Source organism: Scomber scombrus, chromosome 23, assembly GCF_963691925.1.
Source record: "Scomber scombrus chromosome 23, fScoSco1.1, whole genome shotgun sequence".
Lineage (NCBI taxonomy): Eukaryota > Metazoa > Chordata > Actinopteri > Scombriformes > Scombridae > Scomber > Scomber scombrus.
In genome coordinates this window covers 21,071,176-21,088,782 of record NC_084992.1, presented here as the reverse complement: position 1 = coordinate 21,088,782, position 17,607 = coordinate 21,071,176, and the positions used below count along the sequence as shown (strand labels likewise).

General features: G+C 39.8%; 1 protein-coding gene across 1 annotated transcript in view; it reads right to left on the bottom strand.

The window, feature by feature from the left end:
• pde5ab (phosphodiesterase 5A, cGMP-specific, b) overlaps positions 1–17,607 on the bottom strand; it is a 58,689-nt gene that overhangs the window by 10,735 nt on the left and 30,347 nt on the right. The window contains exons 11-18 of the mRNA XM_062444846.1: positions 13,086–13,194; positions 12,912–12,996; positions 11,297–11,472; positions 9,381–9,440; positions 7,117–7,263; positions 2,976–3,101; positions 1,987–2,081; positions 1,769–1,856 (exon numbers count right to left, since the gene is read on the bottom strand). Of these exons, the coding sequence (XP_062300830.1) occupies positions 1,769–1,856; positions 1,987–2,081; positions 2,976–3,101; positions 7,117–7,263; positions 9,381–9,440; positions 11,297–11,472; positions 12,912–12,996; positions 13,086–13,194 (886 nt within the window). The remainder of the gene's footprint in view (positions 1–1,768; positions 1,857–1,986; positions 2,082–2,975; positions 3,102–7,116; positions 7,264–9,380; positions 9,441–11,296; positions 11,473–12,911; positions 12,997–13,085; positions 13,195–17,607) is intronic.

Below are 17,607 nucleotides of genomic sequence, written 5' to 3'. Positions count from 1 at the left end.
GCGTATTAGAGAGATTTTGAGATAAAAGGCTGGATAAAAAATGTGTTTTCAACAATGTGCTCAATATTTTTTGCAAGCAAAATGTGTGTAATTAATGTACATATGTGTCACTAATGTTCGTAAAGTAAATGTCCTAAGAGGAGTTGTTGTTAGCCAAGTTAGCATAGCAGGCGAGCTAACTTTTTCTGTATGTTTTTTCACCCTCAAATCTTTGTTCTAGCACCACAAGCAGTTCATTTTTTCACTTGTTAGGTTTTTGCCCAAATCTTTTGCAAATTTTAACAGAAATTTAAAAAAAAATAGAATTAATGTGCGTTTCTATCAGCTATTGTTTTATCAGAAATGCGTCAGTGGGAGTGATTAAAGAGAGCTTGGGGACGTTTATGTACAGACTTTATGTACATCATCATTTCTTTGCTAAATATGCGTCCATCGCACTTTATCTAATTTTGTTTTGAGCGATGCATCAACTTTACCACCCAATCCAAGCATAAAATCTTTTTATGTGACATTTAAACTTTTTTTTTTTTAATTTCCAGTGTTTCCATTCATGTTTTTTATCATGCTGTGATATGTCAACATCGACTTGATTGATTGGCACAACATTTGGTTTGTAATAACTGTAATCTCCTGACTTTTCCTCTGGCATCATCATCATGTTAATGTCCACATACCTACAAAGCCTGAGCTGTACTTTGCATTTAGTGCTGATTAGCAAATATTAGCTTGCTAACAGGCTAAATCAACATGCTGATATTTAGTTAAAGTTGAGCCTCACAGAGCTGTTAGCATAGTTATTAAATATGAGCAGGCTATCATGCTATTAGTTCCTATTACATTTTTGTATGACATAAACCACAGTTATTACATGTTAAGTTTCTACAGTGAATTTTTTGGCAGTTGCTAAAAACTCTCTAAACTGGAATCGGGAACATGAATGAGATAATATGGACATCTAGAAGTTGCTGTGGTGAGACCTCAGCAGAGACCTACTGTACAAAGTGCAAGACAACACAGAGCTTTATAAACTAAAGATTTAAAATCATTTCTGAGACTGGCAGGGAGCCATGTGGGGACACCAGGAGAGGAGTGAGACGGAGCCTCTCGCTGTCGCCTGCCAAGCGCTGCTGCATACTGAATCAGCTGCAGCTGCGAAAGGGCAACTAATGTCATGTTTTGCATAACTGTGACAAGGATAAAATCCCACTGTGAAGAGATGATTTGCCTGATGTTTTTGTTCCCTCTGTCTACTTGTTAATATACTCATTTCCATGATGATAGTGACAGCTCTTCTTTTGTTACAATCACATGTAACTGAAAGTGCAGACAGCTGGTCATGTGTGGCATCAGCTTAGTGTAATAACTGTTTGGTACTCGTGGTCCAATTTGAGTCTTAATCATGGAATGATATCATAAATGTTCTTTATAAAGACAATTAAGTAAAATAGGCTGAACAGGTTTTGTTGTCAGTACTATGAGCGGCCCCTTGCACATTACAAAGTCCTCTGATTCAGTGTTAATATAAATATTATAAGACTGATAGTCTATAAATCTCATGTGCAGAGCCAAACCAACAATAAGTATCTGTGCCGTAGACCTCCGTTATTGTAAAAAAAACGATTAAAAACACAAATTGTTCATCAACAGAGAGAACATGCAGCACTGATGTTCCCTCTAGTTTGACCAATCCCTGATGAAGGATAGTTCAAAAGCTTCAAATATGTATGTGTGTGTCTGTGTCTGTGTGTGTGTGTGTGTATACACCTACAGGGCTGTTGAGGATCATGAGGCACTGGTCAAAGTGGTGATGCTCCATCGTTGAGTGGCAGTAGAGCTGGGCCAGTGGGTGGTCGCTCCTGGACAACACACACACACACACACACACAGGAAATAAGAAACCAACAGAGTGGAAGCAGTGTGCTCCCACACATGCATATACAGTACAATCACACATACGCTTCAGTGACTCATCCTCTCCTGCTGTACCTCTGTATGTAGGAGTTGTTGACTCCTCTGTGGTCCAGGTCATGGCTGAGAGTTGCAATCATCAGAGCCAAGACCTCCAGATCGCTCAGATTATTCTGTCAGGAGATGGATGGATGGATTATGAAAAGGTACGAACAATAGGAAGAAAGAAAAAAAAATCCACATAATGGCTGCTGCTGTTGTAACTCAGCACACATTACTGGCAGTGTGCGTGCTCGACTCGCAGGCTGGAATGGACAGCAATGACGTTTGTGCATAGGACACAGCTCCAGCATGGTTGCTTCTGATATCTCCAGACTTGTATCCGTGACAGTCTTCATATCAGGAAAACCACGAGCATCCAGCATTTTCCAAACAAGGTTACTCTTAGTGGTGTGGGAGATCCTTCGAAACATTTTTAACCCTTCATTATAGGTCTTGTGTAATTCAGCCCATGAGCTACAAATCATGTGAGTTCAACATTACCGCTGACCATTTTCCAAAATATGCTGTCGGCTTTTAGATTGATTTCCTCCATCACACGGCTTTATCTATTGTTTATGTCTTTAAAATGATGTTATTGTTGCGCAATAATGCCAATGTAAGCAGTAACTGTAATGAAAACTGTAAATATCCCTAGATGGTGTCTTTATGAAAATAGCAGACATTTAAGATGTGAGAGCGAGCTGTGGAACATGAACCTTTTAAAGAGAGAACTTGATTTAACGCAGCATGTGATTGGTCCACTGCCACATTAGCTACAGCCCATCTGTGGTGGTGAAGTCGTGGTGAAGTTGAGTTAGCACGTTTAGCAGTTCAGCAGCTAAGATGCCACCTAAACACTCTAAAGTGTGATTAAACTACACGCCTGTTACACCGGATAAAAGCAAGTGCACAAAATGTGGAATGGGTATCAGTATCACTTATCACTGGGTACATGGATTGGTACTGGTATCGTCATTTTTTTAAACAATACCCAACCCTACGAAGCACTGATTGGCTGTGCTGACCTGTAAGCGTCCAGACTTGAGGAGGGCGAACATGCACTGGGAGGTGTTGAAGGCGTGTCTCCAGTTGTGATAGGCCACATTCTTCCTGTAGTTCTTCTTCACGCTCAGAATCCACTGGCATAAACTCTACAAGAAAGGGAAAGTGCAGAAATACATGTAATGATCTAAATGTGTAATATAAGTCAATAATATAAGCACAACGCTGTCAAAGCTAGTATTTAAGAGCTTTATTATTCTATTTAATAGTATGCTAACATGGTGTATGTCCCTAATCAAATTAACACAAATTAGGTATTATTCCAGCAGAGGGGTACTGGATGCACTGGGTGAGGGTACTAGGTGGTAGGCCTGTCAAGATAACTACCTTTGTTGGACACTATATTTTCTCAGAAATAATCGCGATAAATTATATTATTGCCATTTTAAGACCATTTTATGCCACAATTGCAGTTAACATGGTGATATTGTTTCAAATACCATAATTGCCTATTTGGGAAGTCCCAAGATTCCTAGTTTCACCTTACATAGCCCACCCACCCAGCATCAGTTTGATAGTGGGTGTGAAGAGTTTTAGGAGAATTCAGAGTTTTTAAGAAATGTCAGGAGCCATTTTCATATGTTGAGGTGAGCGTGATGCTCACAAAAAAGTGATTTTATGAGTAAAATAGTTCATATACACATAAAACCAATTTAGGACCACCACAGCAGCAAAATTCAGAAGAGACTCAGCAGCTGAGATTGTCACTACAATGAGAACAGATGGTCCACCTTAAAGGTTGGTCCACCTTAAGTTAGCCTGGCCAGGCTAGACTAACCCATTGTTGCTAAATTCAGGGCTAACCCCTTAACTTTAATCAGCAGCTATTATTTACTCATAAAAAACCTAAACTGAACACAGATTTGACTGCTATTTTCACAGCTGCTGGCTTCAGAAGAGTTACTCTCTGCTCCGGTCGCTAGCGGCAACACGGTCGCTCTCTCTCTCTTTCTTGACTAAACACTCCTTTACGCACCTCTCTTACGTAAACAAAAACGTATGTAAACACAATGGGCAATATCGAGGTCAGCAAAAATGATCTAGGTCATGTCCATGTATTGTATGATACGTCAATAATTATTGTGACAGGCATAGTAGTTGGGGGGCCCAACATTAAGGTTTTGCCCCTGGCCCTTCTACCAGGTTAATCTGGCCCTGTTATTGGATCCAGGGTAGGTAATCCAGCCTTGCATTCAGTTACAACACTATTTTTTATATATTTCTGCATGTAAAAAATATAAACATGGTTTATAAAAATAGTTTTCTTTCAATTTTTCCAAATCAGTCAAACTCATTGTTTTTAGCAGCGTGACACCAACTGTATGACTGAACAGAAGAAAAAAACATTAGACGTGGGTGGAAAATAACAGCAGCAGAGAGAAAAAAAGCAAATGTGATGAGCAAAGGGACTCGACTGTCAGGATGTTTACCCTTTGTGAAAGTAAAGACTCAGCACCCTGCCAGCGAATCAATGCTCTCTGTGCTTTGTTCGTCTTCCCTGCGCTCCATGTTCATCATAAGAACCCGAAACCATTATTCAGTTAATAAAATTATGGCTCGTTTTCCTCCACAGGGATGATTATACTTTCGTTAGAGATTATAATGAATGACTACATGACATGTGATATGTTAGAATTGTAATTAGATAATAATATGTTGCACAGTTTAAAAACCCAAGCTGTGATGCTCTGGGGTGGTCAGCTCATGGCGTGAATGTCAGAAAACTGACAGCCAACGCTGCTGGAGGGCCCTAATCTCCTCCAATCAAAGCCTCTCTTTATGAGGCCTCTCTCCGCAGGCACTCCGGAGGTCAGCCACCAACACACAAGGACCCCTTCACGTGGAGAGTGCGCTGAGGAGGAGGAGAGCCAAACCTGCCAACGACCGGGCGGTGCCGGCGCCGATGAGAGAGAAAGAGAGAGAGAGAGAGATAGAGAGAGAGAGAGAGAGAGGGCCTTGGGTCTGTCAGGCGGTGGTAATGGAGGCAGAGTGCGCAAAGGGATTTTTGGAGGGGAAGTGTTTTAGGTGAATCGTGATGCTGTGTGTGTGTGTGGTCTTTGAGTTGAGGATGCAAGCAAATACACAAATATTAACTCAGTTGTTAAGTGCATTCACTCACACAAATACACTCATGTTCTAATGGTCTATTGCTGCTGACAATGAGAAGCTGATTGTTTTCTGCAATTAATAAATCAGGAAGCTGCTCTTGTCTTGTTCCATGACGTAATGAGCACAACAAACTAAAGTGTCTTCAGTATGTTGTGATGTTTATTGTTCTGACTTTGGTTTCTGTGCTGCAATGATATTCATTATCTTAAAGCCTCTTCTGTTTAAACATATTGGGGATACTGTAGTAATCTGTAACTTTATCATATAATTTAATGACTATTTATCTTTTTTTTTTGTTCAGCCCACAGCTTTCATATTTTCAGCTCTAAGCGAAAAGTGTCCTGAAGCAGTCTTTTGGGGAAAATGTACCATCTCCTGTTCTGAATGTAGTAGAGCTTTATTTTAAGTAACAGGGTCTCTGTTTGTGACATGAAATGCGGGCAAATGAGACACTAAGTAGTGCCAACCTGACTAAACTGGTTCTCCTTGTTTTTCATCAGGACTTTAAGGAGGGAGATGGAGGATCAGTCCCGTATGATCCAGAGGTTAATGAAGGAGATGGACTGCCTCCAGGAAAACCAGCAAAAGCTGGAAAAAAAGAATTTGAATGCTGTGTGTATCATCAAGAAGATGACCGCTGAGCAGAAGAAGATTCTTCACACTGTCGAAGAAAAAGACTTAAGTCTAATAAGTGACCTGAAGCACAGGCTTGAAATGTCTGAACTGCAAGTAAAAGAGCTCATGAACAAGCTGGTGGCACAAACAGCTCCTTAAAGAGAGGGAGGAAAATGAAGAACTAAACTTGAGGCACTGGAGCAAAGCCACCAGCAGGAGTTGGCCTCCAAGGAGAAGATTTTTCAAGGTGGAGCTCATGAAAAAAGAGCAGAGGTTAAAGGAAGAGCTCTCTTTGAAGGAGGGGAGCTTTAAACATGAGCTCTTGGAGAAGGAAGAGAGTTTCAGAAAGAAGCTCTCCCAAAAGGAAGAGACTATGAGACTGGAGCTCAATGGAAGAAAGAAGAGAGAGAAACAATACACATTTAAAATGGAGCGCTTGAACCAAGAAGTGAGTTACAAACGAAAGCTTCATTACAAACAGCAGCGCAAAGAGCGTACTCTCAGTGAAGGGACTTTGCACCACCAACACCTGAGGGGAACGGTGGAGTATTTCACAGAAGAGCTCAATATAAAAGACGACATCATCAGATGGACTCGAGAGCCGGAGAGAGAACTGGTGAGGCAAGAAGACATGTGGACCCAGAAAGATGAGGAGTCGACAGAACAGATAATGGACCTCATCATTAAAAGCATACATTTGCAGGAGCTCATCATGCAGAAGAAAAAGAAGAAGCTTCTGGAGGCATCGTTACCATAACCCCATCATTACCCCTTTTCCTCTACACTCCTTCCTTAAACTCCCCCCATCCTCTATCCAAACCCCATCCTTCCTTACCGCCCACCCTTTTTCTTTCCTCCAGTTATTTCATTTCTCATCATGATGAGCGTTGATAAAAGGACTCATAGTAGACCTGAAGCATATCAAGCAATCTAAGCAGCTGTTTGTAGCAAAAATTGTAAAAAATGTGCTCAGGGCTTTTAAAAGGTTCAATCTGTCCCTGTAGATACTGCACTTTTCCTTGTAATTTGGTTATTCTCTATGGTTGTGTGCTTTTACATTATTACTTTAAGGTTTCCATCATCAATTCAACTGTTAGAAAGTTTTACTGCAGTAACAGCCAATGGCTATTTCTCTAGTCCCCATCCACTGAAAAATGTGCTTTTCTTCTTTTTCTTACAGTTGGATGGTATCTGTGCAGAATGATGTATGTACAGAGTCTGACACTAGAAGGATACAGTCCAAAATAAAGTGTAATAAAAAACAGTTATAACAACAGAGTAACAAATACATGGATATGGTATAGCAACTGCATATAGTAGTTGATGTTTAATCGCTGCTTTAATACTACCACTTTATCAAAATCCTGGGTCAATTCGTACCGTGTGCTTCATCTGGAAGTTCTGGACCAGATTGAGGTCCACAAACATACGGACGGTAGCCAATGTGGTTTCAGTGTCCGACAAGTCAAAGTCACTGAAGCTGAAGTCCATCAGACGCAACGACTGGGCTGATGGGATTGTGGCTACCTTTAGACACACACAGAAACACACAGAAACACACATTAGGAAATGCAGTGAGGCTGATGTAGTGACATACATAAATATAAAAAGTGTGTTGTCTGCATTATTTCGTTGGACTGATGATGGTAATTAGTTTTAGATCTTACTTCTTGCTCACTTTTTCATCACAAAACTGACATGAAAGTGCTGCTCCAGTTACAGTAGAAGCTTTAACTACACAATTATGAATGGTCTCTCTTCCCCTGATGTGTCACACATACAGTATGTAGCGGTCTCTCGGGTAGAACGTACCCGAAAAAATCCAGCCTGTGTCCTAGATACCGAATGACACATCCTCTCTCTAGCACCCATGGGAGTCCGCTTAATCAGGTTATGCTATTAGTTCAGCCACTTCATCGCAAGAAGAGGAGAACAGAATAGGACCTTTATCACAGGTCATGTGATGTTAAAGGCTGTGACTGGTGCGGGTGGTTTGGGGGCTGCAGTGATTTGTTCATATTTGGAGATGCTTGCAATGGTTTCCATCAAAAATAATGCTTGTATTCTGATACACAATATAATCATGGTAGGCTTTTGATATTTATTTCAAACATCATTCTACTTTAATGCAGTTTTTCATAGTTCTGGCACTATTCTGTTGTTCTGTTCTCAGCTATAGCTCATGCTAACGTAATTCCGGATAAACTCGGGGCTATTGCCAAAGACATGTCATAGGATTATACAAATTAGTCAAATTTATTTGGAGGAGAAAACATTTAATTATGTCTGTGTTCGTATATCTTCTCTATGGAGGTGTACTTCTACCATGCCAGAAAAAAAAAAAAAAAATCAGTATGGTGAAACCTATCACAAAACGTTCACATTATCCCGTGATAACTTATTACATTATAATGTGAAACTCATAGTTGGTCCAAGGCACTTTCTCCATCTACTACGGCCTCACAAAATAGTCCATGTTTCAGTGCTGGTGTGTGAAGAGGGGCACACATCATGCTCCCTATCTGATGTGTTTATTTTCCTCCAGCTGTTACTAGATAGATGTCAGGCTATATCTATGGTTAAAACATGCTGCAGCAACTTCGTCTTACTATGAAGGCACACTATGTTTAAGCGCTTCTTAAAAGGAGTCAGAAAACCACAGCCTGTGCGCTCTTTGGTGTGTGTGTGTTAGCGCTTGTGGACTCTGGTGGCTCCTCCAGCATCAGATCAATGAAAAATGGCGCTACCTCTAGAGAGTTGGTAATTCCAGAGAGTCCAACCCTCTGTATACATTATAAATCCTTCTTAGTGTCATACTTATCACAGGATCATCCACTGAGCTCAATAACAGCAGAATCTCACCATGTATCAACCCAAGCATGAAGTACAACTTATTCCTATTTGTTCTCCACACACCGTTTCCTCATTACATGAAGGTGTATGTACCCTTTTCTTAGAAATTTTACTTTGTATTTTATTGTATGTTTTATTTTTTGTATTTTATGTATATAAATTATATATATAAGTACGTAAAGTTCTTACTTTATATTATTTTATTTTATTTATATATATTTATATAAAAAACATTTTTTATATCTTATTTTTGATTTTTCTCCCTTGGTTCAGGCCTGTTATCTGTATTGCAAGGATGTTTGTTGTTTGTCATGCAAAACAATGAAAATGAAAATAAAAATGTGATTAAAAAAAAAAGAGATGGAAATCTGATAGTTTGAACTACTTTGAGAGGTGGTACAAACACATGTGATGTGTATACAAAAATGACTTAAACTGCATCTGGAAACAAACACAAACATTACGAATCAGTACTTATTAAATGTCAAGATTTATATTACTGGGTTTCATGAAATGTATTCTTCTATCAAGCCATGTTTTGCACCCTTCAGCTGCTGTAAGAAATGCCCCTCAAGCCACATTTACACACACTTAAACATTTACTGTATGCAAGAGCTCATTTGCGCTCACTGACAACAGCTGACTAATGGCAATGCTGACTCCATATCACGTGTCACATTTGCTTGAGTTTGTTTGTTTGTGTGTCTTTGGCTGTGTGTTGAATAACCAGTGATAATAACGTGCATGCCAGTGTGATTGTGTGTATTGTTAATTAATAAATTGTTATTTACCGCTGTTACCTGGAGATCCCGCGATTCTTCCTCTGCGGCAGAGGCGTGATATGACAGGACCTGCAACACACACAAACACACACCCTCAAATGAGATGAGGTATACAGACTTTTTTAATATCATACTGTATCAGATGTGACTAACCAGTAATTAGCATAATTAACTGTATGCTTGTATTGCAATAATTACTTGACTGGAAGCCACATTAATGTTATTAGTTCCACCTTTACTTTACCTGCTGACAAAGCAAACTGGATGCTGGGAAAAAATGCCTGTTATAGGCAGAGGGCTGTGCTGAAACGTTTTTAAATGTGTAGTTTCATCCTTCAAACAAAAATAGATTAAAATCATGACTCAACGTCAAGCTTAAAAAAGTGTTATTTGTGTTTGTGTATGATGGGTATTGAATTAAGTACCCTATTGGTACTAAGGGTTCTGATGTCGGTACTGGTATCATCTTATTTTTAACAATACACGGCTCTAGGCATGACAGAATCTGGTCCATCTACCATAAAGAGCATAGCACACAGCCACTTCCCTGAGCGTTCCTATGGAGCCATCTGGAACTCTCTCCACACAGTGGATGACACAGTTTTGAACAGTGCTTCAGCAGCCATGTACAGCTGAACTGAGACCCAGAGGCAGATTAAACAGGAGAGAGGTAGAACAGTCCAGACCAGTTGGAGTGAGGCCTGGACGGACTGGGTAAAGTGGCAGAGGAGGCGGGCGTCAGCTGCACCCGAGAGGAGACGTCACCTCTGAAACCCTGAAGATGACAGCTCTGCCATGGCAAACACACGGTGAAAACGGCAAGAGAGTGTAAGCATGTGTGTGGCTGAGAGGAGTAAAGAGAACGAGTACACGAGACTGCATGGGCGTATTAGTGTACTGTGTGTGTGTGTGTGTGGGCTCAGTTATAATAAATGCGTGCTTTGCTGACTGTCTGTAACGGAGGCTGAAAGCAGGAAAGTGTCAAGAAGCAGCTTGAAAAATCCCTCTGCTTCGCTTCATCACTGTCACTCACACACCCACAAATAGCTCTATCAGTGATGCTCTCACACACACAAACACACACACACACTCTATTTTCATTTACTTTTATACTTGTGAGTACCCTCGTTGACATAATGCATTCTCTTACCCAAACTTTAACCTAAACCTGAGTCTAACCTTTACCATAACACCAGACCTTTGACGATATAAGAATTGGCAAAAATACCTTTTCTTTTTAAATATGTCCTCACTGTCAAGGTCTGAAATTAAAACTGATTATTTGGAGTAATCTTTCAAAGCAGAAGCAGAAGGGGATTATATGTACTGTTTGGATAACTAGTGAAACAGAAACAAAGAAAACATAGGAGGGGAGAATGTAATTAAGTGGTAACTAAAGGGCTGGCCACAAATTGAATATATCATTTTTTCCCCCATGGGTCCTTGAAGGGGGTTCCAGGAGGTCCCCAGCAAAAAGGGGAATCATTTATTATCCAACTGCAAGTAGCAAAATGACTATGAATATGTGACTAATTTGGTCATGAGTTTCATACACTTTCTGTAACAAAACATCTAAACATCTTATCAAATGGGATTCTTATAAAATCGGGTTTGAGGTCTAATTTGTGTCAGTTTAGGGGTCCTTGAAGCGAAGAAGTCTGAGAACCACTGGATTAGACAATGTGTTGGCTGATTAGAGAGCTTCTCAGTAATCACACACAAACATACACAGAGTAAATATCCAAATTAGACACTTTCAGGACTTCTACAGCTTCAACATGCAGACACACAGGCAAAATGATTTATGATGTGTGTGTGTGTGTGTGTGTGTGTGTGTGTGTCTGTGTGTGTGTGTGTGTGTGTGTGTGTGTGTGTGTGTGTGTGCGTGTGTGTGCGTGTGCGTGCGTGTATATCTGGAGGCTGACCTCCAGAGTGACCTCCTGCTTAGCCATAGCTCTCTCCACTGTTTCGTACATCTGTGTGTTCTGGATACCGAGTCCGCAGAAGATAGCAAATGCCTCCAGGAACTGCTCATCGTTTCTGTTGAAGGCTTTCACGCTGCCCGACGGTTCATCCATCTTGTTCACCAACTGACAAACACCTACATGCACACACAAAAACATACAATGATACTAATGGTCTAATTTTTTTGTAATAATTTTCATGTAGCATTTCTGTCTTAATGTTGGAAATGCTAAAGTGACTGGAATCTCAGAGTTGACTAATCATTTTACTGTTCACATTATAACATCAACAATATGGTAAACACAACCCTATTTGAAGGCAGCACACTGCGCCCCCAGCAATAGTGCGAGCTGTGAAGTTATTTTCGTTTAGTGGCCACAACTGGAATTGCAGCATCACATGACAGTCATTAGAAACGGATGTAAAAAGTGAAGGAGCATGACAAAGACCCAAAATTGACTCTTTGTATTATCCTAATTTGATCCATTGGGTCCCAGAAAATTGGAAACGTTTCAAAGAGATGTATTAGTAACCTATTTTATGTTATCAGTGTGTGGAGGGGGGCCAACAGGAAGTCTCTAACAACCACTTTCATGAATGGGCACCACCTTAGAATGTAGCATCCAGTTTGTTGGATACATACAGTAGGGTCCAAAAGTCTGAGACCACTTCCCCACTTACTTTTGAAGCCTACTGTATATTGACAATATTATTTGTCCAAAAGTCTGAGTCTTTTGGATCCTACTGAATGCAGTAATGATGCCAGTTTCATGCTATTCCTCTGATCGACAGTTAGTGGAGGCATGTAGAAAAACAAAACGTAGTGATGGAAGAATGGAGGGCTAATGGGGGGCCCAGAAGCTTATTTATACCCTGAGTGCTTAGCAACATTATCATAAAATGAGATACAATTATTGTTTTTAAGTTTTTGTTAAACCAATGCCTTATAAGGAGATGGAACAAAATATTGCATAATATCTCCAATGCTAATGTATTCATGGAGCAGATATTAGTGAGTCGTGAGAATTAATCTTTTGGAAGTGAAAGACAAAGAACATTTCATTGTAATAAATTGAATACATTTTTTGATCCTTCTTGTCACTGGGTCTCTTCAAGGTTGGAGGAGAGTCTGGAGGACCTGTTTTATTTGATCACTAAGGGACATCCACGGTCATTAGTCATCTTCATATCCAACTAACTGAGCCGCTATCAGCTAATTATGCTGATGATAATCACTGTGATGGATGGAGTGGCGGGACTATTCATGGACAGATAATACAAGTGGTAATGCTATGCTGGCTTAATGTAAGATGTAACATTTTGAAAGCCTGTAGCCCCTGATGCCGATGTTCATCACTGCATTGGAAAATAAATGGAGAACCACAAAGGCAATGTAAATACTTATCAATCATCGCTGTGTTCACCTTTCTCAAATTTTTAACCATACATATGCCATTATATGGGGCTGAAACTGGTCTTCAAATACCTTGAAGGAAACTTTTTTAAACTACTGTCATGAACAGATGAAAAAGAGGATGTTTAAGCCCACGTTTAGTAGAGAAAGACAGATCCTACCTATGACTTTGTCCTTCTTGCCATTCCTGATGGGTGTACAGAGCAAACTCTTTATCTGGTTGCTGGTATGATCTGGGTTTTCACTCTGTCAGAGGACAAGAGGTATAATTACTCACTTTGTGAAATGGAAAGAAAAAAGAAAAAGAAAGGAAAAGAGAAGAGAAGAATTCTAACCGTCCAGGGGAAGCGTTGGTCCTTGGTGACGTCGGCGATGTTGAGAGGCTGCATGGTGTTTTTAACGTACTGAGCGTACATGTAGTCAATCTGACTGACATCACAGTCCCTGAGGAGAAACACAACATCACAAATAGCTTCATCATCCACCATGAACAATGCGATTAAGCACAAAGCTAAACACCATACATTAACCTCTGAAACCCTGCTACACCCACTTATACACAAATTCATAATGTTTGAGCCGTAGCACTGAACACACTTATGGTTGATTGTTGAGGAGAGATGCACTTCAAATTTCTGATGACATTAACCCATGTTTCTATGGAGTGTTTCTATGGATTATTCTAACCCAACACACTACAATTTAAATCTGAATGTATATCCAATATTTCCAAAGATCGCAAATATGTCTGAATTTGGGGGAGTAAGTATGTATGTACTGATGAATAAGACATTTATAATATGTGAATTTGATAAAGCAGCCATTAAAAAACATGATATCTTGGATTTATATCTTTCACTTATATAAGCATCACATAAAGAATACATATGTTGCTATCAGAGTGTAGAGAAAGTTAATTACATTTAAATAACAATAATGTAATAAGGAGATTTTAAAAAGAAACTTAAATTTAAAGCCGTTTTTATGACTTGGTGGGTTACCAAACTTCATTACTTTTATGGCACCGACTGCCACTGCTTCAATACTATCGAGTATCAAAAAAAATGTGAATATCGAAATTTCGATATCTAGCATGAGTAGAGCTGTCCAGAACATCTGGCTCTAGCTTCATCAGTAACAGGAAGTTGAACCAAAACATGTAACCTGATATTAGACAAGACACAGCCGTATTAAAATGTCAAAGATGATGATATTGCCGATCATTTCACATCAAAACACTGGTGGTTTGGCAGCTGGCAAACAGCTGACAAGAGCATGAGTTCCGGCTAATGTTAGCTAACGTTAGCTATGGACTCCTGTTATGTTCAGTGTTATGGTCACACAGAGACTGCTTTGCTACTTTAACCTCCGTTCACCAGCCTTTTGATGTCAAATGATAGGCAATATCATCTTTGACATTTTAATACAGCTTTGTCTCGTCTAACATCAGGTTTACATGTTTCGCTTCAACTTCCTGTTACCGATGAAGCCGCTGTAGACTCAGCTAACGTTACCGGACAATATATTCACAAAACAGCTGTCATACAGCAAAGTCATAAAACAATAAATGCTTATGACACTCAACACACTTTCACTTTAAAACTAACCAATGTGCAAGCTTGCAAGTTTTGATGGTTGGTATGTGTGAATGTCATTACAGTGACAGCACACGCTGGGTGCAACGTCCAGACTTTAACTGATTTGAGTGTGTTAAATGCCAAGGAGCTTAAAAAATAAAAATAAAGATTGGTACTATAATGTAATTTTCTTTTTGTTAATCTGGATTTCGTAAAATTGGTATCGAAAAAAGTATCATTCACGGGCAGTAAAACCAAAACAATGCTAAAACAGGCTAAAATGAGTTGGATTTAATCCAATATTAGTACAAAAATAATGATTAGTGGAGCTTTAAGTTTCACTTAGTGGTGAGTTTCTGTAAATTAAAGCCTTTTTGTCAACTGATTATACATCTATCTAGACTATCGCTACACTCTATCACTGCTTATACTGATTTCTTAGTTGTACTTATTTGGAACAGAAACACATTTATAGAGAAAAGACCACATCAGGTGTTCAAAAGAGTGAACATTAAAGTGGTCATGAGATGAGTATTTCTTGGAATACCTTTATAGCCATGCTAGTGATATAGCTGTAGGGATGATGGTAACGGCCAGTCAGTCAATTTGAAATCTCTTGACTATTGAACGTATTGCCATAAAACTGGCACAGACATTAATGTCTTCATAAGATAGATTGTAATTATTTTGGTGATTTGGTTTCAGGTAACCTGGGGTTGTAGATGTCTGGATGACAGATTCATGCCCTGGACCCGCTATCCTCCCATCCGGGTCTTACTAAATTCAATGTTGATTGTTTTTTTCCAATGTGCTTCTCTCTCTTATCCTTTCTCACCTGATGGTGATCCCATAACTTTTCATCTTGTGCAATCATTAAGATACATTTTTTGTCCCATACTTTAGTTTATGATAAAATACTTGCAAAACATGTAAAGTACTATCCTCAGCTGTACATTGTATTTAGTTCTGATTAGCAGATGTTACCACACTACACACACACACACACACACACAACTAAGATGTGAACATGTTCTCTAAACATCAGCATGTTAACACTGTCATTTTTAGCATCTTAGAATGATGATGTTAGCATTTAGCTGTGCCTAACCCAGCTTCACAGAGCAGCTGGTGTGGCTGTAGTCGGTTAAGTTTTATTGAATAAGTGAGTACAGAGTGGATAAAAAAAAAGGTTTGTGTATGATTCATTGTGGCTTGTAACTTGAATTAACTTTCAGTGAAGACTTTTCAGTGATCGTTTTTGACTGTCCCTTTATTATGCCCAGCTGTTCCTTTACACCAGCAATCACTATAACTATAAACCTGCTTCCTAAAGCTCTAGGCTAACAGCACCGAATAATAAAAACATCTGCTGGTTAATGAGAGAACTGCATTCTGGAAGCTGCACCTGAGTCCACCCTGCACTCTGGCTCAGGCCTGAGAGCTAAGCCGTCAGTCACGTCTGTCAGCGTTTAATAAGCCTGTTTGTTATCTTTAGTTGCTCCAAGTCCAACCACAGATTCAGCTAGAATACTGCATGATAAATGATGGAAAATGGATATGTAAACATAACATGAAGTTGAGGCAAAAGCCAATGGATTTTGGCTGTCGTGCTGCGGTGCGACAGTATGTGTGTGTCTCAGGGAGAGATGGAGTGAATATAAGAGGGTGTGTTAGTGGATGACAGAGAGAACGACAAATACAAAGTGTGTGTTTCAGTGTGTGTGTGTGTGTGTGTGTGTTTGGGAGAAGAAAAGGGAGAAAAAAGATAAATGTGTGTGTTAGTGTTTTTCTTGGTTTCCGACATCCTATCCATGAGTAAAGTTTCATGCTGGATGATTTTAAGGCTTCAGGCTAATTATAACAATATGTGCTGTCCAGACTGGCCTCGATTCAGCACACACACACACACACACACACACACACACACACACACACTTCAGATGGACATACGGCACAGTATGTGCATTTGTGCTCAACTTTAATCACCCAAACACTCTAAAATCCACATTTCCTCCCCCTCTCTCTGTGATTGACGCAAATGAGGCCACAGTATAGCTACCGGCATCACCAAGAACCATGACGGCAGTACGTTGGCTTTCAATTCAGATACCAAAATCAAACTCTAAATCCCGAAAAAGTTAATCGTCCCACTTTTGTCAACTGGAAACACTCTGCCGTTCGGCTTGACTGAACTTCCTGTTTCAATGAAACAGACACCGTGTCGTTGGGAAGCTGTAGCCTGGGGTTAATGTCACTATAAAAAACCTCCTGCGGTTCCAGCCGGTCAAAGCCAACATCCTGTAGGGCCCTCCCCTCCCTCGTTGGCCCAGTTGCAGCTGCCCGGTTTTGCCGTATCACAACCCTCTCAGCACATACACACAGTGGTATTTAAAGACAGTTATTAGATCTAACCAGGGGAAGAACAGCCATGAGAGCAGTCTATAAAAAAAACGAGAAGCTATGGTGAACAAGACAAGATAAGACATCTGGTTTGTGTCATCCCTGACAGTGTTGGTATTTTCAGTACTCACTTTTTTCCATCTTGTTTGTCCACTTACATAGTGAGCTCTGTTCTAGCACGCTGCAACAATACCTTCATTTAGAGAATCCACGTACTCGGTTTAAATGAAGTCAAACTGTTCACTCCTTAGAAAATCCTATTAAATCTCCTTCTAAAACAGGAACCTTACAAGTTCTGACAAGTCCAATAAAACGATGGTTACAACCTGCGCTTTCTATCAGATTTTATTGACTTTATGTCTCCTAGCTATATCTCTGTCAGGAGCCGGAATTAGTGTGAAGATAGAGTCAATAACACCTGATGGAAAACGTGGTTTGTGACTCTTCTCTCAGTAGAATGTACAATACGAGGACATACTGCAACTAGAAGAATGCAGATCTCCACCAGGTATGTACAATCAAGATAAAGGTGAAGTTAATAAAATGGGGATTTACTCATCTTGTGTTTAGCTTTGGAGGATCGTAACATATCAGGTATGGAATTAATCTGCAGATGCTCTGGATCTAGATGGGACCAAACCTTTCTATACAGCAGGTGTCAGTTTTTGAGCCACAACAAAGGCCGAAACGTGGCCTGCAACAGACTATGTAAGCCTCATTTCAGCATCTGATTTCCAGAAAATTCTACTTTGTCATAACGCATATTGTAAAATGGCAAAGAGTAGTCTTGTCACAATACTTACGTTTTCGACTTCTCGTACAATAACATAATTATCAGCATCATCATGTCTATATATGGACTTATCGTTTCTTACATGGA